Raw genomic sequence first — 26,750 nt, 5'->3', positions numbered from 1 at the left:
CTCAAAAAAAAAAAAAAAAAAAAAAATTGGCCGGGTTTGGTGGCACACACCTGTAATCCCAGCTACTCGGGAGGCTGAGGCAGAATTGCTTGAATCTGGGAGGTGGAGGTTGCAGTGAGCTGAGATCACGCCATCGCACTCCAGCCTGGGCAACAAGAGTGAAACTCCGTCTTAAAAAAAAAAAAAAAAGAGTACAATTATGAAAATTACAAAGAAAACTTTTTTTAAAGCATTCTAAAGGCTTTGCATAAATAAATGAAAAAAAAAATACTTGCACCAAGACTCATTATTGTGAAATTTCAGAATACGAAGGGATAAGGAAAATATTTTATTTCCACAGAGAGGAAAAGTAGCATACGTAGAAAAGAAAATAAAGTATTAGGGGGAAAGAATGGCATGGCCTTCTCAACAGCAGCACTAGACTCTGGAAGTCTTCACATTGTGAGGGAAAATGATGCTCCACCTACAGTTCTTTGCCTGTTCATATTTTCAGTTAGCTCTGAGGGTAACTACAGTTTATTACGTCAGAAATTTACATCTAGGCCAGGCGGGGTAGCTGACTTCTGTAATCTCAGCACTTTGGGAGGTCAAGGCAGGTGGATTGCCTGAGCTCAGGAGTTTGAGACCCACTTGGGCAATGTGGTGAAGCCCTGTGTCTACCAAAAATACAAAAATTAGCCGGGCACGGTATTGAGTACCTTTTTTCCCAGCCACTCAGGAGGCTGAGGTGGGAGGATCACTGGAGGATGATCAATACGAGGCTGCAGTGAGGTGAGATCGTTACACATCACTCCAGCCTGGTTGACGGAGCAAGACACTGTCTAAAAAAAAAAAGAGAGAGAAAAATCAAGAAATTAGCCTGACATGGTAGTGCATGCCTGTAGTCCCAGCTGCTTGGGAGGCTGAAGTGGGAGGATTGCTTGACCCTGGGTATTGAGGCTGCAGTGAGCCATGTTTGTGCCACTGCATTCCAGCCTGGGCAACAGGCTGGGGTTCACCTTTAATTCGGCTCTGCAGGCGTTTCCACGCTCTCCACCTGGTGTGTATAGGGCATTTGGGGCCTTTAGAGGGCACACTTGTGGCCAGCAGGCTGAAGAGGCTGCAGCGAAGGCTGGGGAGCTGAACTGAGCTGGTGCAGAGACAGCACAGGAGAAAAACAGAACCGAAAAACTCACACTGAATTAGGGGTGACAGACCTCGTCTCAAAAAAAAAACAAAGTTTAGGGCCGGGCACGGTGGCTCATGCCTGTAATCCCAGCACTTTGGGAGGCCGAGGCGGGCGGATCACCTGAGGTCAGGAGTTCAAGACTAGCCTGGCCAAGATGGTGAGACACCTTCTCTACTAATAGTACAAAAATTAGCTGGGCGCGGTGGCGGGCGCCTGTAATTCCAGCTACTTGGGAGGCTGAAGCGCTTGAATGCAGGAGGCGGACGTTGCAGAGAGTAAACCAACAGGAAGACAGGAGATGCAGGGAACATAAGATTCAACACAGGAAAGAGGCAATTCAAATTATCATTTAATAGTGAAAGAAAGTTCTGAGAAAGCAGGTATGCATCAGGTCTGGAGAGTAACTAGTCCAGATTGGAGCTGTTGGGGGTGAGGACTTCAGCAGGGGTGGCTTCCAGGGGGAAAAAAAAAAAAAAGAGCAGGGTGGGACTGATGAATATGATTGGTTTAGTCATATAGACATTGATATTTAATAACTGGAATGTTTAGCTTATACATAAACCATGTTGCCAAAGAGCGGGCGTTAGGAGTTGGCAATGGAAGGCTAGGAAATCATTACCTTTAGGAAAACCACATTGTATAAGAAGGGGATTTTGGCTATGTACTGAGCAAAAGTTACATAGTTATCAAAAATGAGAGGGAGATGATAGGTCAAAGAACCAATTTTTATTATGTCTTTAGTACTATTCAGTGCTTTAACAAGGTTCACGTATTAAATATAAATAAGTCATTTTAAACACACGGTTTAAGTTCCAAAGCAGCTTTCTTTAGGGAAAAAGTTTTTTTAGTATGGGTATTTTCAAACATGCAAAAGCAAAGACTAGTAAAATGAGCCTCTATCTGTACTCATCAACCAGTTTCAAGTATACAATATGAAGAAGTTTCAAAAGTTTCAAACATACCCATTTTATCAATATTCTCCCACACTAGATATTTTTGCCACAAATCCCAAACATGTAATTTTATCCACGTTTCAGTATTTTTCTCTATAAGGAATCTTTTTTTTTTTTTTTTTTGGAGACAGAGTCTCACTTTGTCGCCTAGGCTGAAATGCAGTGGCGTGATCTCAGCTCATTGCCACCTCTGCCTCCTAGGCTGAAGCAGTTCTCGTGCCTCAGCCTTCCAAGTAGCTGGGATTACAGCCATGCGCCATGACACCTGGCTAATTTTTGTGTTTTTTAGTAAAAATGGTCTCGTGATGTTGACCAGGCTGGTCTCAAACTCCTAACCTCAATTGATCCAGCCACCTCACCCTTCCGAAGTGCTGGGATTGCGGGAGTGAGGCACCACACCCGGCCATCTATAAGGATTCTTTAATCATAACCACAATACCATTGTCATCTGAAAAATGTGAACATTAATTCCTCAATAAAATTAAGTCTGTATTCAGATTTTCCTACTTTTTCTCATAAATGTTTTTATATAGGCTTGTTCAAATTGGGGTGTAAAATCTATACATCAAGACAGCTTAGTTTCATTTTTACATCATACAAAAGCGCACCAATCCTTAAAATTGCAAGCTTGTCCACAATTTGGCTGCAAAGTGAGGGTACAGGTGCCCTACAAAAGACAAAAGATAAGATAATCCTTTTGGGTATAAGAAGAAATTAGCATGTCTAAAAATAGTTGTAATATTATTTAACATCCTTGTAGTTTTTTTTGTTTTGTTTTTTTTTTTAAAGATGGATTCTTGTTCTGTCGCCCAAGCTGGAGTACAGTGGTTCCATCTCTGCTCACTGTAGCCTCCATCTCCTGGTTCAAGTGATTCTCCTGCCTCAGCCTCCTGAGGAGCTGGGACTACAGGCGTGCACCACCACACCTAGCTAATTTTTGTATGTTTGGTAGAGACAGAGTTTCAGCATGTTGGCCAGACTGGTCTTGAACTCCTGACCTCAGGTGATCCATCCACCTCGGCGTCCCAAAGTGCTGGGAGTACAGGTGTGAGCCTCCACGTCCAGCCAACATCCTTTTAGTTTCTATTTTTCATGTATACTTAATATACACAGTATAATAGTACAGTGTTATATACTTTAGGAATTATACTAAGTCTAGGTCCAGTCAGAAAATAGAAACCATACATTGATCAGGGAAGTATACAATATGAAGAAGTATTAATTATAGTGGGGGACTGGAGTTACGGATTGACAAATAAGAAGTTAGGAGAACTCTTAACAATACAGGAATAGCAGATATAAGGACCTACCACCACTAACCCCTGGGGCCAAGACAGATCACCTAGGGAAGACTGCCCCCAGGGCTGAGATCTAGATCCAGTTGAATACGGCATATATGGCTCACCAGAAGGCAGAGAAATTACTGTTGCTTTTTGCTGGTGAGACTTGCTAGAAATCTGCTTACTGGAAAGGGCTGGCAGTCTGTGCTCTAGGGTACTGGGGAAAGGTGTCCCTCTGGAAGCACCCTGCTAGAAAACTGCCTGGCAGTGTGATATAGGGGCCAGCTGGCCTCTGCACTGCAGGAACAGCACTGGAGAAACTGCCCTTTCTGCCCATGCTGCAGAAGCCTGGTAGTAGAGAACCTGTGGGTGCTGCAGGAGTCAGCTGAGCAAGCAGACTGGAACCAGGAAGCAAAACCTTTTCCTTCCTGTACTGTCTCTCCATCATCCTCTACTGACAAAGCATGTTTCTTGGCAAGGGAAAAATATTTAAAGAGCCCAGAACCATTTTCACGAAGCAGGTAAAAAAGGTGAATTTGGAACTGAAAAGCAGTACATTGATAACTGGCACTGGGGTTGGTTGTCTTGTTTGTTTTTGCTGGTAAGAGTCGACAATAATCAAAATGTTGGAGATATGATACTTAATGTCATGTCTTCTCAGTGAGTCTATAAACTGTTCCAAGGCCCTTAACAGTGCTGGAGGCCATTATTGTTCACAGTATATCTTTCATATATTTACATAGATGTCTGAGAGTGAGTTGGACAGTAATCTCTATGAATAGCAGGGATATTGAGCCTGTCTCATCAGCTCACCTATTTTTTTGAGGTTCTAATGAAGGTTACTAACTTTTTTTTGTTTGTTTTTTGAGACGGAGTCTTGCTCTGTCGCCCAGGCTGGAGTGCAGTGGCCGGATCTCAGCTCACTGCAAGCTCCGCCTCCCGGGTTCATGCTATTCTCCTGCCTCAGCCTCCGGAGTAGCTGGGACTACAGGCACCCGCCACCTCGCCCGGCTAGTTTTTTTGTATTTTTTTAGTAGAGACGGGGTTTCACCGTGTTAGCCAGGATGGTCTCGATCTCCTGACCTCGTGATCCGCCCGTCTCGGCCTCCCAGAGTGCTGGGATTACAGGCTTGAGCCACCACGCCCGGCCGGTTACTAATTTTTAACTTGTAATTATTTGTCCTCTTCTGAAGTTTGCCTTTACACCTCTTCAAAGAAAGAGTTTGTTAAGAAATTGCATAAATATGATTGGTGTATTCTCTTCCTTCTCAGCTTTGTGCCTGCCTTTTGCTAGAATAGTTTTCTTCTTCCATCTTAGACTGTTCCTCAAGCTAACTCCTATTCATCCTTCACCTTTTATGCCACTTGCTCTAGGAAGCCTTCCCTGACCCATCTAGAATAAGTTAGGTGCTCTTTCAGTGTGGTCTAAGATCTTGTACTTACTCAACACACCGAATTGTAAATGCTTGTTTATGTGTATCGGCACTGCTTACCACCTCCACCTCAGGGAAGGGCAGGGAATGTCTTGTTTTCCTCTTTTAATTCCTAAGGACTAGCACAATGTCTGTTATATGGTGAGTGTTTATTAAAATTTGGAGTGAATAAAATGCATAGTAAAGGTGCTGTTTTGTTGGTTAGCAGTGGCAGGATCTAATAACATATCCAATATACTTCATACTAAATTTTCAATATTTGTTGCAGAGTTTTTTAGTTTTTCTTATTAAATTTATAGTATTTGTCTAACAAGTATCAAAAACCACCTCGAAGGCCGAGCGTGGTGGCTCACACCTATAATCCCAGCACTTTGGGAGGCTGAGGCAGGCGAATCACGAGGTCAGGAGATCCAGATCATCCTGGCCAACAGATGAAACCCCATCTCTACTACAAATACAAAAAAAAAAAATTTAGCCAGGTGTGGTGGCGGGCATTTGTAGTCCCAGCTACTCGGGAGGCTGAGGTAGGCCAATGGCGTGAACCCAGGAGGTGGAGCTTGCAGTGAGCTGAGATCACGCCACTGCACTCCAGCCTAGGTGACAGAGCGAGACTCTGTCTCAAAAAAAAAAAAAACCCACCTCGAAGTCCGGTGTGTTGGCTCACGCCCATAATCCCAGCACTTTGGGAGGCCAAAGTGGGCAGATAGACCGGCCTGGCCAACATGACAAAACCCCATCTCTACTAAAAACACAAAAATTAGCCAGGCGTGGTGGCGTGCCGCTGCAGTCCCAGCTACTCGGGAGGCTGAGGCAGGAGAATCACTTGAAACGAGGAGGTTGCAGTGAGCCAGGATCGCATCACTCACTGCAGCCTGGATGACAGAACGAGACTCTGTCTCTCTAAAAAAAGAAGAAAAAAAAAAAACCCCACTTTGAAAAGTCTCCCTCTTACTTTCTTTCAGGTTCCTTTTTTGCCAGGAGATTCAGACCTCGATCAGCTAACAAGAATATTTGAAACTTTGGGCACACCAACTGAGGAACAGTGGCCGGTAAGCCTTTATGCATTTTCTTTGAAATGTAATTAGGACTCTATAAAGTTCTTAAATTGTCATATGCTTTATATAATGCTGTCACGTGAATATTAAAGACATTAATTATAATTTACTTATAATATGTACTCAGAACATTTTAAATGATAAAGTATATAAAGTAAAAAGTTACAGTTGTGATATACCATCCACCCTCTTGTATACATGTAGTCCTTTCCCCCAACGCCAGTAATCCCGACCTCGGGGTAATCACTGTTAACAATTCAGTGTAAAGCTGTGTTAGGATTGTCTATGCACACTACAAACATAAAAGAGTTGCATGTTCTTTCACTCCTTAACAAAAGCGGGTTCACGTCCTATATATACACGATGTGAACCCACGATATATATAACCCGTTACACACACGCACACACGTAGGTGTACATATATGTATATATGATGTTTCTCTTAGATTTTTTTAAAATTGATTTTTGTATATGTATATTTTTTATATTGATGGGGTTTCACCATGTTGCCCAGGCTGGTTTCAAACTCCTAGTCTCAAGTAGTTCTGCCTTAGCCTCCCAAAGTGCTGGGATTATAGGCATGAGCCATCATCATACCTGGCTAACATGATTTTCTAAATAGCAATTGCTTACTGATGTTTCTCTTCTATTTTTTAAAAATTAAACTTCTTGGCGGGGTGCAGTGGCTCACGCCTGTAATCCCAGCACTTTGGGAGGCCAAGGCAGGCAGATTATTTCAGGCCGGGAGTTTGAGACCAACCTGGGCTACGGAGCAAGACTCTGTCTCCAAAAATAAAAAATAAAATAAAAAAATAAACTTATTTTGAGAATGTTATTCACGTGCAATTGTGAATGTATAATTCACAATTATGTATCATGGCTGGGCACGGTGGCTCACGCCTGTAATCCCAGCACTTTGGGAGGCTGAAGTAAATGGGTCACTTGAGCCCCACAGTTTAAGACCAGTCTGGGCAACATAGTGGGACTTCGTATCTATAAAAAGTAAAAATTAAAAAAAATTAGCCAGGCATGGTGGTGCACACATTATGGTCCCAGCTACTCAGGAGGCTGAGGTAGGAGGATTGCTTGAGCCCAGGAGCTCAAGGCTGCAGTGAGCTGTGATTGTGTCACTGTGCTTTACCAGCCTGAGTAATAGAGTGAGTCCCTGTCTCAAAACAATAATAGTAATATTGCAGACATATTTCATGGACCCTTTACCCAGCTTTTACAAGATGGGAGCATCTTGTAAAATCAGTGCAGTATCACACTAGGATGTTACAGTCAAGATACAGAGCATCACCACAAGAATCTCTCATGGTATTCTTTTATAGCTTTGCTTACTTTCCTCCTACCTGCTCCTTAACTCTTGGCAATCACTAATCTGTCCTCCAACTCTGTAATTTTGTCATTTCAAGAATGTTATGTAAATGGATAAATGGAATCACACAATACGTAACTTTTTGGGATTAACTTTTTCATAGCCGTCATAAATGGAAGTTCATTCAGGTCATTGCATGTTAATAATTCATACTCTCTTTCTCGTTAACTGCTGAGTATTGTGTGGATTTATTTCACAGTTTCTTCAACCGTTCACCCATTGAAGGACATCTGTATTTGTGTTGTTTCCAATGTGGGGCTATTACCAATAAAACTGCTCTGAACATTTATGTACAGTTTTTTATGTAAGAATATATTTTTATTTCTCTGGGATAAATGCCCAGGAGTTCAGTTCTTGAGTCATATGGTAGTTCCATATTAATTTTTAAATAACCTGTGAAACTCCAGAGCAGCTATACTGTTTTACATTCCCACCAGCAGGAAATGAGTGCTCCAGTTTCTTCGAATCCTCTCCAGCGTTCGGTTGTGTCACTTTTTAATTTTAGGCATTCTAATGAGCGTGTCATGATAGCTCATTTTGATTTTAATTTTCACTGCCCTAATGGCTAATGGTGTTGAATATCTTTTCTTGTGCTTATTTGCCATCTTGAGTTAAATGTCTCTTCCCCATTTTCTGATTGGATTCTTTGATTTTTGACTGTTGAGTATTGAGAGCTCTTCATATATTCTAGATAGTAGTCCAAAAAGTATATGTAGTTTGCAGATGTTTTCCCTCATGCTGCCTTTTCATCCTCTGCAAAACTGTAATCAGGTTTGTTACTTTTTCTTTAATTGATCATCCTTTTGGTGTCAAGTCAAAGAGCTCTTTTGCCCAGCCCAAAGATTTTTTGATAATTTTTTTTTTCTTTTTTTTTTTTTTTTTTCCGAGACAAGATCTGGCTCTGTTGCCCAGGCTGGAGTGCAGTGGTGTGATCTCAGCTCACTGCAACCTCCACTTCCTGGGCTCAAGCCATCCTCCCACCTCAGCCTCTTGAGTAGCTGGGACTGGAGGCGTACACCACCATGCCCAGCTAGTTTTTGTGTTTTTTGTAGAGACAGGGTTTCTGCATGTTGCCCAGGCTGGTCTGAAACTCGTGAGCTCAAACAATTTGCCCGCCTTGGCCTCCCAAAGTGCTATAATTATGGGCATGAGCCACTGTGCCCTTGGCCGTGACAATTTTTTTTGTATTTTTTTCTACAAGTTTTGTAGTTTTACACGTAAGTCTAAGATCTGTTTAGAGTTTACCTTTATATGATGTTTGAGACTTAAGGCAAGGTTCAGTTTTTGTTGTTTTTTTTTTTGGAGACAGTCTTACTCTGTTGCCCAGACTGGAGTGGGGGGTCTCACTTTCTTGTCCAGGCTGGTCTCGAACTCCTGAGCTCAAGTGACCCTCCTGCCTCAGCCTCCCAAAGTACTGGGATTACAAGCGTGAGCCACCATACCCAGCCAAGTTCAGATTTTTGCACATGTATGTCCAAGTGCTCCAGCAGCATTTGTTGAAACGACTGTCTCTTTATTGATTTAGTTTTTCACTTTTTTCAAAAATCCTTTTGGCAAATTTGTGTGGATTTCTCTGTCTCCATCAATACAACAGTCTTTTTTTTTTTTTTTTTTTATTATACTTTAAGTTCTAAGGTACATGTGCATAACGTGCAGGTTTGTTACATATGTATATATGTGCCATGTTGGTGTGCTGCACCCATCAACTCGTCAGCACCCATCAATTCATCATTTATATCAGGTATAACTCCCCAATGCACTCCCTCCCCCCTCCCCATGATAGGCCCCAGTGTGTGATGTTCCCCTTCCCGAGTCCAAGTGAACTCATTGTTCAGTTCCCACCTATGAGTGAGAACATGCGGTGTTTGGTTTTCTCTTCTTGTGATAGTTTGCTAAGAATGATGGTTTCCAGCTGCATCCATGTCCCTACAAAGGACGCAAACTCATCCTTTTTTATGGCTGCATAGTATTCCATGGTGTATATGTGCCACATTTTCTTAATCCAGTCTGTCACTGATGGACATTTGGGTTGATTCCAAGTCTTTGCTATTGTGAATAGTGCCGCAGTAAACATACGTGTGCATGTGTCTTTGTAGTAGCATAATTTATAATCCTTTGGGTATATACCCAGTAGTGGGATGGCTGGGTCATATGGTACATCTAGTTCTAGATCCTTGAGGAATCGCCATACTGTTTTCCATAATGGTTGAACTAGACAACACAGTCTTAATCAAAGTAGCTATATGTTAAATCTTGAAATCAGGTAAAATGAGTCCTCCCACTTTATTGTTCTTTTTCAAAATCATTTTAGCTACTGTATTCCTTTGCCTTTCCATATAAATTTTAGAATAATTGGTTTTATATCTAAAATAATTTTGGTAGGATTTTGATAATAATTACATTAAACTTGCAAACCAATGTGAGGATAATTAACATCCTTCCTCTGTTGAATATTCCAATATGTGAACATGGTATGTTCACCATTTATTGAGATCTTTTGATGAATTTCATCAGCATCGTATAGCTTATAGTATATTAACCTATACATGTTTTGTTATATTTTTCACCTGTTTCATTTTTTTTGGGGGGGTGATTATAAATAGTACTGTGTTTTTAATTTTGATGTCCACATATTCATTGCTAGTATATAGGATTATAATTGATTTTAAAATTTTCATTTTATATCCTTTTCAGCCTTGCCTTACTACTAGTTCTAGGACTTTTTAATAGATTTCTTGGAATTTTCTATATAAACCATCATATTACCTGAAAATGATTTATTTCATTTGCGATCTATGTGCCTTTCAATCCTTAAGTTTGAATTATAAAATTATTTTTACAGGACATGTGTAGTCTTCCAGATTATGTGACATTTAAGAGTTTCCCTGGAATCCCGTTGCATCACATCTTCAGTGCAGCAGGAGATGACTTACTAGATCTCATACAAGGCTTATTCTTATTTAATCCATGTGCTCGAATTACGGCCACACAGGTATTTTAGTGTATCTTTTTTTATACTAGGAAATATAAAAATCTTAACTGTAGCATTGATTAAAAATAGAATTTCATAAAATTAACATTTTTTAAATACTAGAAAGATGTGTTTTTGTTTTAAGAAATAACAAACTTTGTATCTTCAAACTACAAACACTATTAAGACTGAGATTAAATTATATGCACACAGATACAGGAGAGTTTACACTTATTACACTTGCTTAGGAACATATAAATACATGCCTATTTCATGTAATTGGCTTGTAAATACTTTACCTAAAGAGGAAAAGAAAACCAAGGCTTTTTATTTGTTAAGAAGCTGGTATATTTCAGTAGAGCTCTTACAAATTTATTTAAATCTTGTAGTAAGCCTAATGCTGAGAGTAGTTTGTTCAGCTTATTTTTTCTTACCTATATAATGCAATCCAGGTATGCATGCTGGTCATTTTCACATTCAGAAAATGGTAATGGGGAGGAAATGTATAGTCAGATATAACTGTATGCTTACAAAAGCTTGAAAAATATTTGAAATAAAACAAAAACTGAAACTAACTGCTGTTTAAAGGAAATAACAATCAAACTCACGAAAAATTTGTAAGACCTAGAATAACTTAGGGCAGAGCAGTGTACAACACAGTGCAGTGATTTTACCTCATGAAGGGAGAGACTAATTAAACTGAAATGTCACAGGTCTTTATGGAAACATATTAATGTACAATAATAGTAAGCATACAAAATAGATTTTTTTTCTCTTTAGGTTTGTTCCAGGCTACAAAATCATTGTTTAATATGTTTGCTTGTATAAGTCTTCTCTTTTTAGCAATATGTGCTATGTGAATGTATATGGAGATGAATGGATGGATAGATAGATAGATAGATAGATAGATATAGATGAATAGGTAGGTAGGTAGGCATATGCTGAGTATTACCATTATTCTTCTAATTTCTTTTAAAAGATTTTTTCTTTTATTAGTTTTATGTTCGCGTGTACACATACTCTTCTAATTTCAACCAAGTAATTTGTTGCCTTTTCACTCTTCTATGTATATTATTTCCATCATAATAAACTTGAGACCACATTTAATTATCTAGAAAGTTGTTTTCATTAAAAACAGAAACTTAACAGAAAAATACTAGTTGTTATATTTGGGTTGTATTTTAATAGAATGAAGTTTTTAAGGTGAGTTTTGTTTCATGGATGTCTTTCTTAAAGTTGGAATGAGGTGCTTTCTTAGATCTTTATGTAGCCCAGAATTAGCCTAATTTGCATATAGAACTGCTGTGATTTAGAAGTAATGCTTTAAAAATGCAGCTGTAGGCCGGGCGCAGCGGCTCACACTTGTAATCCCAGCACTTTGGGAGGTCAAGGAGCAAGGATAGCTTGAGTCCAGGAGTTGGAGCCCAGCCTGGGCAACATGACAAGACATCATCTCTACAAAAATAAATAAATAAAAAATAAAAATGCAACTGTTGAAGTAAGGAATCTCTAAATTACTGCAAATAATATAATATTGGGGGTCGTGAGGAATGGTTGCAAAGTTTATCTGGGCTTCATCTTTCTTAAAGGATTATCCTAAAGGAAGTATTTCTTCATTTTTGAGACGAAGTCTTGCTCTGTCACCCAGGCTAGAGTGCAGTGGCACGATCTTGACTCACTGCAACCTCTACCTCCCAGGTTCAAGCGATTCTCCTGTCTCAGCCTCCCTAGTAGCTGGGATTACAGGTGCACACCACCACGCCTGGCTAATTTTTGGATTTTTAGTAGAGACAGGGTTTCACGTTGTTGTTGAGGCTGTTCTCAAACTCCTGACCTCAGGTGATCCATCTGCCTTGGCCTCCCAAAGTGCTGGGATTACAGGCATGAGCCACCCCGCCCTGCCAGAAGTATTTTAAATCATTGTAGCCACTGGACAGCACTATGCTGCTGATGTAAATAGACAAGCATGTGAACCTGGGAGGTGGAGGTTGCAGTGAGCCAAGATTATGCCACTGCACTCTGGCCTGGGCAACAGGGTGAGACTCTGTATCCAAAAATAAAAATAATAAAAAATAGACAAACATGACCTGACAAACTTGTCATTTAGGATATAATTATTTTTATCAGAATTGTGGACCCAAGTCTAGAAAATGTCATATCTACAGCACTATAGTAGGGGAAAAAAAGAGAAAATGTATTATAGAACATTGGCCTGGTAATTAATAGAAATAATCTTGGACAAGCCCTTCCAAGTAAAGTTTCTGTCCATTTGCAATGGATTGTTGAATTAGAATCCATTGGTTCCAACCTACTGTATTTTTTAAAAAGCATTATTTTTAAAGAATTTGTATTTTACATGACTTAGAATTTAAATATATATGGATAGTGTGGCAAATTGTAAGTTCTTTTAAGTTTCTCTCTTTGCATTTTGAACTGTAGAGCTCAATATGTGGAGAATGGAAATGTACAATATTTCACTAAGGATAGCTCATAATTAGTATTGGTTGAGCATCCTTAATCCAAATATCCAAAATCTGAAATGCTCCAAAATCCAAAGCTTTTGGAATGCTGACATGATGCCACAAGTGGAAAATTCTACACATAAGGACATTTACACAAACTTTGTTTTATGTACAAAATTAAAAATTTTGTCAAATTAAAAATATTTTATAAAATTACCTTCAGCCAGGCACAGTGGCTCACGCCTGTAATCCCAGCTCTCAGGGAGGCAGAGGCAGGAGGATAGCTTGAACCCAGGAGTTCAAGACCTGCCTAGGCAGTATAATGAGACCCCATTCTCCACAAAAAGGAAAAAATAAAAGACAAAAAAAGTGTAAAATTACCTTCAGTTTATATGTATAAGCTGTATATGAAACATAAATTTCATTTTTAATCTTGGCTCCCATCCCTAAGATATGTCATGTATATGCAAATATTCCACAATCCCAAATCTGAAGCACTTCTGGTCCTAAGCATTTCAGATAAGAGATATTCAACCTGTATAGGCTATTTAATTATGGAAAAATTAGAAGGGAGTCTCTTTTTCGTTTCTTTCTTTTTTTTTTTTTTCTTTCAAGATGGAGCCTCGCTCTGTCACCCAGACTGGAGTGCAATGGTGCAATCTTGGCTCACTGCAACCTCCGCCTCTGGGTTCAAGCAATTCTCCTGCCTCAGCCTCCCAAGTAGTGGGGACCACTACTTGCACCACCACGCCTGGCTTATTTTTGTATTTTTAGTAGAGATGGGGTTTTGCCATGTTGGCCAAGCTGATCTCAAACTTCTGACCTCATGTGATCCACCCACCTCAGCCTCCCAAGGTGCTGGGATTACAGGCGTGAGCCACTGCACCCAGCCAGTCTTTTAATGGAATTATCAGCCAATCTTAGGATCCTAGATGTTTATTTGTAGTAATTTGCATTTGCAAATACTTGACATTAATTTTGTTTTGTTTTTGGGAATGAGGGCGTTCACATAGTATTTTTAATATTCCCTATAATCTTGAAGGTAATATTTTCCTTCACACATTTCAGATACTCACCTACCTTACTTTTGGTATCTTTTAAAAGGCACTGAAAATGAAGTATTTCAGTAATCGGCCAGGGCCAACACCTGGATGTCAGCTGCCAAGACCAAACTGTCCAGTGGAAACCTTAAAGGAGCAATCAAATCCGACTTTGGCGATGAAAAGGAAAAGAACAGAGGCCTTAGAACAAGGTAAAATTCCCACTTTTATAAGAAATTAAATGAATTCAGAAAACTCCAAATAGCTCATGTATGGCTAGCGACTGAACAGCAGCAAAGAAATGTAGCTTGCTAGCTGTTTAATTTTTATAAATTTAAATTGTATAAAGTAGACTGTGCTGTTTTAGGTATGTTTACTTTCATTGAGAACACTTCAGCAACTTTTGTGTATACCTCAGAATTATGGGAACTATGTGTGTGTGCCTTGTTCCCTTCATAAATTCCTTCTGTGAACTGCATGCTAAATGTTTAACAAGTGCTACTGGAAAAGTGTGTCGGTGAAATAATGTAGTTGGAATGCAGTGACTGGTTAAAATTGCTATGAGAATGTGAACTCTGTTAAATGTGAACAACTTCTTTATTTCTTTTTCTTTTTGCTTTCTAGGAGGATTGCCCAAGAAACTAATTTTTTAAAGAGAACACTGGACAACATTTTACTACTGAAGGAAATAGCCAAAAAAGGCATATAGTGGAAAAATAGTAAACATTAAGTAAATGCTGTAGAAGTGAGTTTGTAAATATTCTACACATGTAAAATATGTAAAACTATGGGTTTTTTTATTAAATGTATTTTAAAATAAAAATTCTGTTTTTTCTGATTAGACTGCAAAAGTGAGAAAAGTCCAATTCTCTTGAAATGTAGAATTGAAAATGCAGTAGGGAAAACTTAATAAAAATTATTACCAGTTTTTTGAAGATCTGGCCCCTATAGTACCACAAATCTGTAGTGGCATGGGTAGTGTTTAAAAATAAAAATGTAGTAGTGGTATAGTAAATACTACCCAAACTGAACAAATACTAGTATACTGAATGTACTGAAAAAAGAAAACATTACAGATAAAATTGAGATTCCTCCCAACCTTTTTTCTGAGGCGGGGGACAGTCTCACTGTGTCACTCGGGTTGGAATGCAGTGGCGCAATCCCGGCTCACTGCAAACTCTGCCTCCCAGGTTCAAGCAATTCACTTGCTTCAGCCTCCCGAGTAGCTGGGATTATGGGCACACACCACTATACCTGCCTAATTTTTTTTTATTCTTAGTAGAGATGGGGTTTCACCATGTGAAACCAGGCTGGCCGCGAATTCCTGACCTCAAGTGATCCGCCCACCTCAGCTTCCCAAAGTGCTGGGATTACAGGCATGAGCCACTGCACCTGACAAGAGGTTCCCTCTTAATACTTCACTTTATTTCTATTTTTTTCTTTTTCACTTTCCCCAAAGGGAAATGACTCTATGAAATTGGTATGTATCTTTCCATGATTTTATGCTACTATTCTGTAAGAATGCATGTAGTGAGATGCATAACAATGTACAGCATTGAGTCTCAAAATTGTATATACATGGATAGAATCTCTCTCTTCTCTCCTTTCTTTTTTTGTGAGATAGTCTCACTCTGTTGCCCAGGTTGGAGTGTAGTAGTACAGTCATGACTCACTGCAGCCTTGAACTCCTGGGCTCAAGCCATCCTCCCACCTCAGCCTCCCCAGTAGCTGGGACTACAGGTGCACACCACCATGCCTGGTTAATTTTTTTTTTTTTAAATGAGACAGAGTCTTGCTCTGTTGCCCAAGCTGGAGTGCAGTGGTGCAATCTCAGCTCAATGCAACCTCCGAATCCTGGGGTTCAAGCAATCCTCCCACCTTAGCCTCCCAAGTAGCTGGGATTATAAATGTGTACCACCATGCCCAGCTAATTAAATTAACACAAATGTATTAGTTCACAGTTCTGTAGGTCATGTATCTGGCTCAGCTGTTTCCTGCTTAGGGTCTCACAAGGCCAAAATCAAGGTTTTAGATAATACTTTTATTTGGAGGCCCCTGGGCTACCAAGCTCATGCAGTTTTTTTTGGTTTTTTTTTTTTTTTTTTTTTTTTTTAGACGAGTCTCACTGTGTTGCCCAGGCTGGAGTGCAGTGGCACGATCTCGGCTTGCTGCAAGCTCTGCCTCCTGTGTTCTTGCCATTTTCCTGCCTCAGCTTCCTGAGTAGCTGGGACTACAGGCACCTGCCACCACACTTGGCTAATTTTTTGTATTTTTAGTAGAGATGGGGTTTCACCATGTTAGCCAGGATGGTCTCAATCTCCTGAGCTCATGCTCCGCCTGCCTCGGCCTCCCACAGTGCTGGGATTACAAGCGTGAGCCACCGTGCCCGGCCGCTCATGCAGTTCTCAAAATTCTTGTGCTCCATTGTCCCCATTTCCCCTTTGACTGTTAGCCCAGGGTCTCTCTCAGTTGCTTAAGGAAGCTTCCATGCCTTTGTCCTGTGGCATTCACCATCTATGAGCCAGCAGCAATGCATCAAACCCACTTGTGCTTCAGATCTGTCTGATTTCCTCATCTGTGTGTGTGTGTGTGTAGACGGGGAACTGCCAAGGGGGAAGCAGCCAAGCAGCTAAGGGTCCGGGAGATAATAGTGCCAAAGGCATCTGAGGACACTCATAAAATGTGTCTTAACACATGAGGCAGGATAGGAGTGTATTAGTCCATTCTCACACTGCTATAAAGACACTCCCCAAAATTGAGTAATTTATAAAGGAAAGAGGTTTAATTGACTCACAGTTCCACATGGCTGGGGAGGCCTCAGGAAACTTAGTCTTGGCAGAAGGGGAAGCAGGCATGTTTTACATGGCAGCAGGAGAGACTACCATGTATAAAACTATCGGATCTCATGAGAATTCACAATCATGAGACCAGCATGGGGGGTACCACCCCCATGATCCAGTCACCTACCACCGAATCCCTCCTTCAACATGTGGGGATTAGGGGATTACAATTCAAAATGAGACTTGGGTGGGGACATAGCCAAACCATACCAGGTAGTCAAGGAAATGACCATGTTCTCATGACCGTACAGCCAACACAATAAACCTCAGCATTCACATTGTAATTGAGCTCATTCAAGCAAGCAATCTTCAGTAGGGACTTTCCCTTCCAGGTAGCATGCACATTTTGATTTTACCTGTCCTCAAACTGATCCTTTTCACATTATAATAATAAAAAACACAACTCTAGGTGGAAATTTAAGATGCTAATGAGACATGTGATGTATGAACAAGCATGAACAGCTACTGCGCCTGTGCAGAGGACTACCCAGGACATGATTACTAGCAACACCTCTTCTCACCTCATGAATAACAATGCAAAACTCCCATAAAGGGAGTTTCTCCAGCAATAATCAATGCTGGCTCACCCTTATGAGCAGCTGGCCCTGAATTCTCTCTCTCTCAGGTGTACTGTCTATTCTGCACCTAACTTTCAAAATATTCCTTTCTCTTGCAATAAATTATGCCACATCTTCCTTTGCTGTCTTTTGTTTAAATTCTTTTAAACCAAGAAGACAAGAACTGAGGTATCACAACAGCTGTCAACACGTGCATTTTGCTTTATTCATTTGCTGTATCATTTGGATCGCTCCATTTTGTAGAGTATTCCATTATATGGATGTACAGTAGTTTAGATAAACATTTTTGTATTGATGGCCTTTTTTTTTTTGGAGACATGGGTCTCACTCTGTCACTCAGGCTGGAGTGCAGCGGCACGATCACAGCTCACTGCAGCCTCAAGCTCCTGGGCTCATGCCATCATCCTCCTGCCTTAGCCCCCTGAGTAGCTGGGACAACAGGTGCATGCTACCATGCCTTGCTGAGTTTTTGTATAGATGGGGTTTCACCATGTTGACCAGGCTGGTCTTGAACTCTGGACTGGTCTGGACTCGAGATTCAGACCAGATCTGTGAGCCACTGCCTCCAGCCTTGATAGCCATTTGTTTTCATATGCAGAGCAGCAATTAGTAGCCATTTAAGATATCTGTGCACCAGCCTACAAGAAATACAAATGTACAGGGTAAAATCCTAGCTGGATCAAATATGAACTTTGTAAATTTTTAAAAACTTTTTTATTGAGTTGTGGTAGTTTATGCCTGTAATCCTTGCACTTTGAGAGGCTGAGGCAGGAGGATCCCTTGAGGCCAGGAGTTTGCGACCAGCCTGAGCAACACAGTAGGACCCTGTCTACACACACACCCCAACTCACCACAAACGAAAAACTAGAAATCACCTCAGCTCAGGCAGCTTAAGATTCCTGTGACCCCATTTTCTGGATCATCACAACCATCTCACAGGATGCAATGAAAAGAGCTGTTAAGTACTTTGTAGACTTGGCTACAAATCTGCAGATTTGGCTGCAAAATGTTACTACCCTGACAAGAAGCGATGAAGGCAGCCGGCAATGACTCAATATACTCTGCCAAGGTCCCACCATCATAACTGTCTTATTGAAGTTAAGGAAATTGCTATTTCTTTTTTTTTTTTTTTGAGACGGAGTCTCGCTCTGTCGCCCAAGCTGGAGTGCAGTGGCCGGATCTCAGCTCACTGCAAGCTCCGCCTCCGGGGTTCATGCCATTCTCCTGCCTCAGCCTCCCGAGTAGCTGGGACTACAGGCGCCCATCACCTCGCCCGGCTAGTTTTTTGTACTTTTTAGTAGAGACAAGGTTTCACCGTGTTAGCCAGGATGGTCTCGATCTCCTGACCTTGTGATCCGCCCGCCTCGGCCTCCCAAAGTGCTGGGATTACAGGCTTGAGCCACCACGCCCGGCCACAGGAAATTGCTATTTCTAAACTTTATATGGTAAATGAAAATTACCGAAAAAGGCAAGTAAGATAAATGTATTCCAAAAATTAACATTCAGTCACTCCTAGGTATTGTTACTTCTTAGAGCATTAAGATACATTGTTATATTGTTGATTTAGCCAATCTAAGATCCCTATAGTCATTCAAAATACTTAAATAATTTTTTATTTTTCCCAAAAATCATTTTTTGTTATAGGATGTTGGCAAACACTGTAATTTTTTTTTTTTTTTTTTTTTTTTTTTTTTTTTTTTTTTTTTTTTGAGACAGAGTTTCACTCTTGTTGCCCAGGCTGGAGTGCAATGGTGCGATCTCGGCTCACCACAACCTACCACTCCCAGGCTCAAGTGATTATCCTGCCTCAACCTCCAGAGTAGCTAGGATTACAGGCATGCGCCACCATGCCCAGCTAATTTGTTGTATTTTTAGTAGAGACGGGGTTTCTCCATGTTGGTCAGGCTGGTCTCGAACTCCAACCTCAGGTGACTCACCTGCCTCAGCCTCCCAAAGTGCTGAGATTACAAGCATGAGCCACCTCGCCCAGCCTGTAATGTAATTTGTAAATAAAATACAGTAATGTAATTTATAAATAAAATGTCAACACAGAATACTAATTTCTTGTAGAAAATAGGCTGGGTGCAGTGACTCACGCCTGTAATCTCAACACTTTGGGAGGCCAAGGCAGGCAGATCACTTGAGGTCAGGAGTTTGAAACCAGTCTGGCCAACATGGTAAAACCCCGTGTCTACTAAAAATACAAAAATTAGCTGGACGTGGTGGCACATGCCTGTAATCCCAGTTACTCGGGAGGCTAAGGCAGGAGAATTGCTTGAACTGGGATGCGGAGGTTGCAATGAATTGAGTCACGCCACTGCACTCCAGCCTCGGCGACAGAGCAAGACTCCATCTCAAAAGAAGAAAAAGAAAATGTAGAAAATATTTAAGCGACCTCCTAAAATTTAGAAATACCTAGGAAACATACAACTTCTCAAGATGCAGCAAAATTTACAAAATCATTTTTCAAAGTCTCTTGATATAAACAACTCTCAGTTCCAATTTCAACTGGCTTGTCTTTAAAATATGATACTTGATGGCAAAGAATGGGATCTTTTAAGAGTTCTATAGTTTGGATCTATTTGAGAGTGCTGGATTGAACAAATGCAGCCCACAGAATTTGAAATGTGGACACTTGAATGTACAGGATCACCCAAAACAGAGAATTCTGAAGTCTTATGCGAGGGGTTGTTGAAAGGGAAATTCTCTTTTGTAGGATTTTTTTCTTTATTCTCTTTTGAGGCAGTGTCTTTGTCTTCCAATGCCCGAGCAAGCATGTAACTAACTTTTCTTTGATGAGCCAAAGCTTCTTCTTTATCATTCAGCTGCATGCACAGAAATTAAACATGTACAAGTTAGTCAATAAATCACAGAATATATTCAGAGAAAGGAGTATTGTACTATTTTATCAAAATGTTCAACCCTAATATTCATATTGATCTGTCCATCAGTATGAATAAATCAGGTATCACCTGATCCCCAAACATTATACTACATGTTATTCACGATTCTTTTTTTTTTTTTTTTTAAGACAGGGTCTGGCTCTCTTGCCCAGGCTGGATGCAGTGGTGCCATCTTGGCTCACTGCAGCCTCTGCCTCCCAGGCTCAAGTGATTCTTGGGCCTCAGCGTTCCTAGTACAGTAGCTGGGACTACAGGCGTGCACCACCACACCTGGCTAATTTTTGTATTTTTGGTAGAGATGGAGTCATGTTGGTCAGGCTGGTCTTGAACTCCCGGCCTCAAGTGATCCACCCGCCTCAGCCTCCCAAAGTGCTGGGGTTACAGATGTGTGCCATCATGCCAGGCCGATGATTTTTTTTTTTTTTTTTTTGAGATGGAGTCTGACTCTGTCACCCAGGCTGGAGTGCAGTAGTGCGATCTTGGCTCACTGCAAGCTCCGCCCTCCCGGGTTCACACCATTCTCCTGTCTCAGCCTCCCAAGTAGCTGGGACTACAGGTGCCAGCCACCACACCTGGTTAATTTTTTGTATTTTTGGTTCAGACGGGGTTTCACCGTGTTAGCCTGGATGGTCTCGATCTCCTGACCTCATGATCCACCCACCTCAGCTTCCCAAAGTGCTGGGATTACAGGCGTGAGCCACTGCGCCCAGTGCCAACGATTATTTTTTTAAAAGAACAGAAGACAGCATTGAAAATTTTGCAAGTCATCTGGAAATGAAGGGAAAATATAGATCTATATGAAGCGTGTATATATAGATATAATATATATCAACATATAAAAAATATATCAGCGTGTATATTTATAAAAGAACGTTGAAGTTATTTGTATATAAAATTGCTTTCATATATTTGTATGGAAATATAGAACAGTCTAGAGATAAGTATGTTCATATAACCTGAGTCTCAGTGTCTTAGTCGAGTCATCTGTGGAATGTGGGTAGCAGGACTGATTTCAGGACTGATTGTGGTGATGATTAAAGGATATAATGTGTGAGAAAATACCTTGAACACTTTAAAAATACCTCAATAAACAGGCAGTCTTGTCACAAACTGTATATATATAAATGCAGACGGCAAAGCTGGCTGGAGTTAACTACAGGAACCGCCTGTTTTCCGAGATGGAGCCTTTAAACCTGCACAGAAAGAATATGGATGACGGGAAAAGAGGAGCTGAAGGAGATAAAGATAAAGATCATGAAGGTGGAGTCTGGTATTCCAACTGTGAAAAGGGCATAGAAGGCGAAGGTGGAGTCTGGTATTCCAACTGTGAAAAGGGCATAGAAGGCAAGTGCAGGTCGAGAAAGAAAGAGTTGAATGAACAGGAAGCAAATAGATTAGCTTAACCCAGGGGTGTCCCATCTTTTGGCTTCCCTGGGCCACACTGGAAGAAGACGAATTGTCTTGGGCCACACATAAAATACGCTAACACTGGCTGGGCGCAGTGGGTCACACCTGTAATCCCAGCACTTTGGGAGGCCAACACGGGCAGATCACTTGAGGTCAGGAGTTCAAGACCAGCCTGGCCAACATGGTGAAACTCTGTCTCTACTAAAAAAACACACACAAAATTAACCAGGTATGGTGGTGGGCGCCTGCAGTCCCAGATACTCGAGAGGCTGAGGCAGGAAAATCACTTGAACCCGGGAGGTGGAGGTTGCAATGAGCCGAGATTGTGCCACTGCACTCCAGCCTGGGCAACAGAGCGAGACTCTGTCTCAAACAAACAAACAAACATACAAAACAAAACAAAAAAATACACTAACACTAATGATAGCTGATGAACTAAAAAAAAAAAAAATCTCAAAAAGATCTCATGGTGTTTTAAGAAAGTTTACGAATTTGTGTTGGGCTGCACTCAAAGCTGTCCTGGGCTGCATGCAGCCCACAGACCGTGGGATGGACAAGCTTGCCTTAATCATAACTTGCAAAATAAAAGAAAGCAAAGACACTAACCAAATCTATGAGCATCTTAAGGACCTCTTGAGGACTGTCCTGGTCTTCCATCCTCTTAGAACTGTTTTCTGAAGGGAGCATACCCAGGAGTCTCTGCCCAAAGGTCTTCTTACTCCTTGGTGATGGAAATCCTAAAATTGAACATGAAAATCCAGCTGAGACATTAAAATATCTTCACTGATATACTTCCAGCAAAAGAGGTAACTTGACCTCTAGGACAAGTGAGTCCAGGAGCACACAGTGGAATGTAGTGGGCAGAGCACGGCCTTCAGAGCCAGGAGCGATGCAGGTGAGAGGCAGCAAGACTGCCACCCTGCCATGCGCCAGCTGACGCAGAGGCCACACAAGAATGCAGTCCATGTCACTGGATCATCACAGTCTTCAAGAGCAGCCAGAAATGCAGATCTATCATGACATCTTCCAATTCTAAATGTCAGCCACTAGTCTTAATGTTTGAATACACTAAGCAGACCTAACAAAACATGTCTGCAGGCCACAGGGGGCCTCTGAGCCACGCAAACTCTGCTTCTGAACCACAAAGACCTGGACTTGAATCCTCATTTAGCCACTTACTAACTGTATGACCTCGGGTGAGTTTTCTCAGCTTGATTTCCTCATCTCTAAAATGAGAATAGTATTATTTTCTCCTCAGGGAACTGTGCCATTAAATAATAAATCACGGGGCTGGGGAAGGGGAAGTGAGGAGTTACTGTTTCATGGGACAGGGTCACTGTAAAGAAAGATGAAAATGCAGGCCGGGCGCGGTGGCTCAAGCCTGTAATCCCAGCACTTTGGGAGGCCGAGACGGGCGGATCACGAGGTCAGGAGATCGAGACCATCCTGGCTAACACTGTGAAACCCCGTCTCTACTAAAAAATACAAAAAAAAAACGAGCCAGGTGACGTGGCAGGCGCCTGTAGTCCCAGCTACTCGGGAGGCTGAGGCAGGAGAATGGCGTAAACCCGGGAGGCGGAGCTTGCAGTGAGCTGAGATCCGGCCACTGCACTCCAGCCTGGGCGACAGAGCGAGACTTCGTCTCAAAAAAAAAAAAAAAAAAGAAAATGCTTTGGAGCTGGATGGTGATGAAGGTAACATTACAATGTGAATGTACTTAATGCCACTAAAAAACAGTTCAAATAGTAAACTTCAGATATATTTTACCACCACCAAAACAAAACAAAACAAAAATGCCACAATTGTCAAAGACCCTGCCCAGGTATTAGCATAATAGTTCATATTTCACGTGCTGACATCACTGATGTCCTTCTTCATCCATTGAAGGGAAGTAATTTGCAGAAGGCACAAAATCTCAGATTGTACAAGGAAAATTTCAAGAATGTTTTTGGAATATTCTCCAAAAGTGGTTTACTGGCAAACTGAGAGCCGATGAAGGGAGATCCCCTTCCCACCAATCCTGACAGACCACAGTGACGAGGGTGGCCCCGACCCCTTCCATGAGGAGCTGTGGCAAACAGAAGTCAGAGAAACTGACGCTTTGATGAGTGGATGAATCTGTGTCCCTATTTTCAGTCTAAAAAAAGCAATAGCTCCGTGTGATGGCTCAAGCTGGTAGTCTGGAGGACTGCTTAAGCCCAGGAGTTTAAGACCAAAAAAAAAACCCCAAAAGCAAAAAACGAAGAAAGAAAGAAGTATGCTTATAAACTACTTCTGAAAACTTGTCTAAACTGCCATATCAAAAAGAAAGTTGATATTAAAAGTGTTACTAAACATAAAAATAATCTGTATTACCCCGCACCTCTTCAGATTACTGAAATATACCAATAAAATGAATTAAAGTCTTGTCACTGAGAAGGAACTACCGAAACTTGTATAGATGTATAAAAGCTGTGAGAGATTAATCTTTTTTTTTTTTTTTTTTTGAGACAGAGTTTCACTCTTGTCTCCCAGGTTGGAGTGCAATGGCACGATCTTGGCTCACTACAACCTCTGCCTCCTGGGTTCAAACGTTTCTCCTGCCTCAGCCTCCCAAGTAGCTGGGATTACAGGCTTGTGCCACCACACCCAGCTAATTTTGTATTTTAGTAGAGACGGGGTTTCTTCATGTTGGTCAGGTTGGTCTCAAACTCCCGACCTCAGATGATCTGCCCGCCTCGGCCTCCAAAGTGCTGGGATTACAGGTGTGAGCCACGGCCCCTGGCCGTCAATATTTTTTTGAGACAGGGTCTTGCTCCATCACCCAGGCTGGACTGCAGTGGTGGGATTATGACTCTCTGCAGCCTCAGCCTCCCAGGCTCAAGTGATCCTCCCACTTCAGCCTCCCTAGTAGCTGGGACCATAGGTATATACCACCATACTTCGCTAATTTTTTTTTTTTTAATACAGACAGGGTCTCCCTATGTTGCCCAGGCTGGTCTCAAACTCCTGAGCTCAAGCAATCCTCCTGCCTCAGGCTCCCAAAGCACTGGGATTACAGGCATGAGCCACCATGCCCAGCCTAAATCAATTATTTAAAATTCTGCCTTCAGTCTCTCTCAGTGCCTTACTGGAACTCAAATATTGGTAGCAATACCCCTCTGAATTGTAATTTTTGTGGGAATCTTCCTCAGGTTTGTCAATAGCTGAGTGTGATATTATAATATAAGAAATATACATTTGGTCTTTGCCTTCAGTTCCTGACATAGAACTCCTAAAATCCTAGTAGATAGGGGTGTTAGGTGAATTTTTTCTCAGAGTTGGTCTTTGACCCCAGTTCCTAACACACAATTCCTAAGAGTGTAATTTCCTGAGTGCTAGGAGCATCTGACATGGAGCCCCTAAATCCCTTGGTATTTCCTGGGTAATATGAGCATCTTTTGTTCTAATGAGGCTCTTGGTGGGCTCCTGGATAGCCTCAGGATGGGGGCTGGTTGTCAGGGGAACCAATCTTGTGATTAGAAAGCTGGAACTGTAATCCCATCGCTTTGGGAGGCCAAGGCAGGTGGATCACAAGATTAGGAGATCGAGACCATCCTGGCTAACACAGTGAAAACCTGTCTCTACTAAAAATACAAAAAATTAGCCGGGTGTGGTGGTGGGCGCCTGTAGTCCCAGCTATTCAGGAGACTGAGGCAGGAGAACGGCGTAAACCCGGGAGGCGGAGCTTGCAGTGAGCCGAGATCGTGCCACTGTACTCCAGCCTGGGCAACAGAGCGAGACTCCATCTCAAAAAAAAGAAAGAAAGCTAGAACTTTCAGCCCCAGCCCCCAAACTCCAGGGAAGAGAGAGGGGCTGAAGGTTGAGTTGATCACCAACGGCCAATGATGTACCATGTCCCTGTAATGAAGCCTCCATAGAAACCCAAAAGGGTCTGGGGAGCTTCCAGACAGCTGAGCATGTGAGGTTCCTGAGGGGCGGTGCACCAGAGACAGCATCCCCTTCCCACGTGCCGTGCCCTGTCCATATCTTCATCCGGCTGTTCCACTTCATCCTTCCTAAGATCATTTATAATAAACTAGTAAATGGAAGTGGTTCCTGGAGTTCTGTGAGGAGTCCTAGCAAATCAGTGGAGCCTGAGGAGGGCGACATGGGAATTCCAGTGTACATACAGCCAGTCAGTCAGCAGCGGCGGAGACAACCCCATGCTTTTGACTGGCATTTGGAGTGCAGGCCACCTTGTGGACTGAGCCTCTAACCTACGGGATGTGACAGTAACTCCAGGTGGACAGTGGGAGAATTGAGGGAAATGATAGGATACCCAGCTGGTGTGTGGGGAATCCCCCACCCTCAACATCTGGTGTCAGAAGCACTGAGCTGAGTGGTGAGTGCTGTGTGAACAGGAAAACACTTTGGTTTCTCCTGTCTCTGACACTGAGAAAGTCAGGAATTATGGAACATCAAATGAACATATTCTCAAGTGCTGAAATGAGTATGAATCTAGCTCCTGAGAAAAATGCAGCTTTGTCTATGCTGCACTATCCTAATGGCCAAGCTGCACACAGGGTTGCAGGCCTTGCATGCAGGTGACAGGGTCTGACTGGCTTTCATAAGACTAAGATTACTTTAACCCTGACTTTCCCCTTTGTCTCTTCTTTTTCTTTTTCTTTTTTTTTTGAGAGGGAGTCTCACTCCGTCACCCAGGCTGGAGTGCGGTGGCGCAATCTTGGCTCACTGCAAGCTCCGCCTCCCAGGTTCACGCCATTCTCCTGCCTCAGCCTCCCGAGTAACTGGGACTACAGGCGCCCGCCACCATGGCCAGCTAATTTTTTGTATTTTCTTAATAGAGACGGGGCTTCACCGTGTTAGCCAGGATGGTCTCGATCTCCTGACCTCGTGATCTGCCGGTCTCGGCCTCCCAAAGTGCTCGGATTATAGGCGTGAGCTACCATGCCTGGCCTGTCTCTTCTTTTTCCCATCACTTTTCTTTCCACTTCTATCAAAACAAATAAATATTTACAATCTGACTTTCTAAGAAGATCTGCCCTCAATTAGCACAAAACACCAGGGCTGTCCTCAAAGAGGAGTTTACAATCCACCTGCTATCAAGGGCTTGAGAGGAGGTGTCTGAGGAAGATTATCTACACATAGATGTGGTCCATATTCTTAGTGTTTTCCACTAACTCCTAAAAGGCTAAATACACAGACCATGTTAGCTTTTTCCCTGGCAAAATCACCTACCCTGGGTTGAACATTAAAGTTGCACCATCAGCTTTTTTTTTTTTTTTTTTTTTTTTTTTTGA

The 26,750-nt window shown here is 41.8% G+C and overlaps 2 protein-coding genes across 10 annotated transcripts in view; one reads left to right on the top strand and one right to left on the bottom strand.

Moving 5' to 3' along the window:
• Positions 1-14,673, top strand: part of CDK7 (cyclin dependent kinase 7) — a 51,699-nt gene extending 37,026 nt beyond the window's left edge. The window contains exons 9-12 of the mRNA XM_023207904.3: positions 5,797-5,883; positions 10,110-10,259; positions 13,805-13,952; positions 14,365-14,673. Coding sequence (XP_023063672.1) covers positions 5,797-5,883; positions 10,110-10,259; positions 13,805-13,952; positions 14,365-14,393 — 414 coding nt within the window. The 3' untranslated portion in view covers positions 14,394-14,673. The remainder of the gene's footprint in view (positions 1-5,796; positions 5,884-10,109; positions 10,260-13,804; positions 13,953-14,364) is intronic.
• A 4,685-nt stretch (positions 14,674-19,358) lies between these two features.
• Positions 19,359-26,750, bottom strand: part of CCDC125 (coiled-coil domain containing 125) — a 51,332-nt gene continuing 43,940 nt past the window's right edge. For all 9 annotated transcript variants that reach the window (XM_023207908.1, XM_023207912.1, XM_023207913.1 and 6 more), the window contains 2 exons: positions 22,075-22,205; positions 19,359-19,983 (listed from right to left, as the gene is read on the bottom strand). In XM_023207908.1, the coding sequence (XP_023063676.1) occupies positions 19,678-19,983; positions 22,075-22,205 (437 nt within the window). In that variant the 3' untranslated portion in view covers positions 19,359-19,677. The remainder of the gene's footprint in view (positions 19,984-22,074; positions 22,206-26,750) is intronic.

This window comes from Piliocolobus tephrosceles, chromosome 4, assembly GCF_002776525.5.
Source record: "Piliocolobus tephrosceles isolate RC106 chromosome 4, ASM277652v3, whole genome shotgun sequence".
NCBI lineage: Eukaryota > Metazoa > Chordata > Mammalia > Primates > Cercopithecidae > Piliocolobus > Piliocolobus tephrosceles.
Note: the sequence above shows the minus strand (reverse complement) of the source record. Positions and strands in the feature narration are given on the sequence as shown.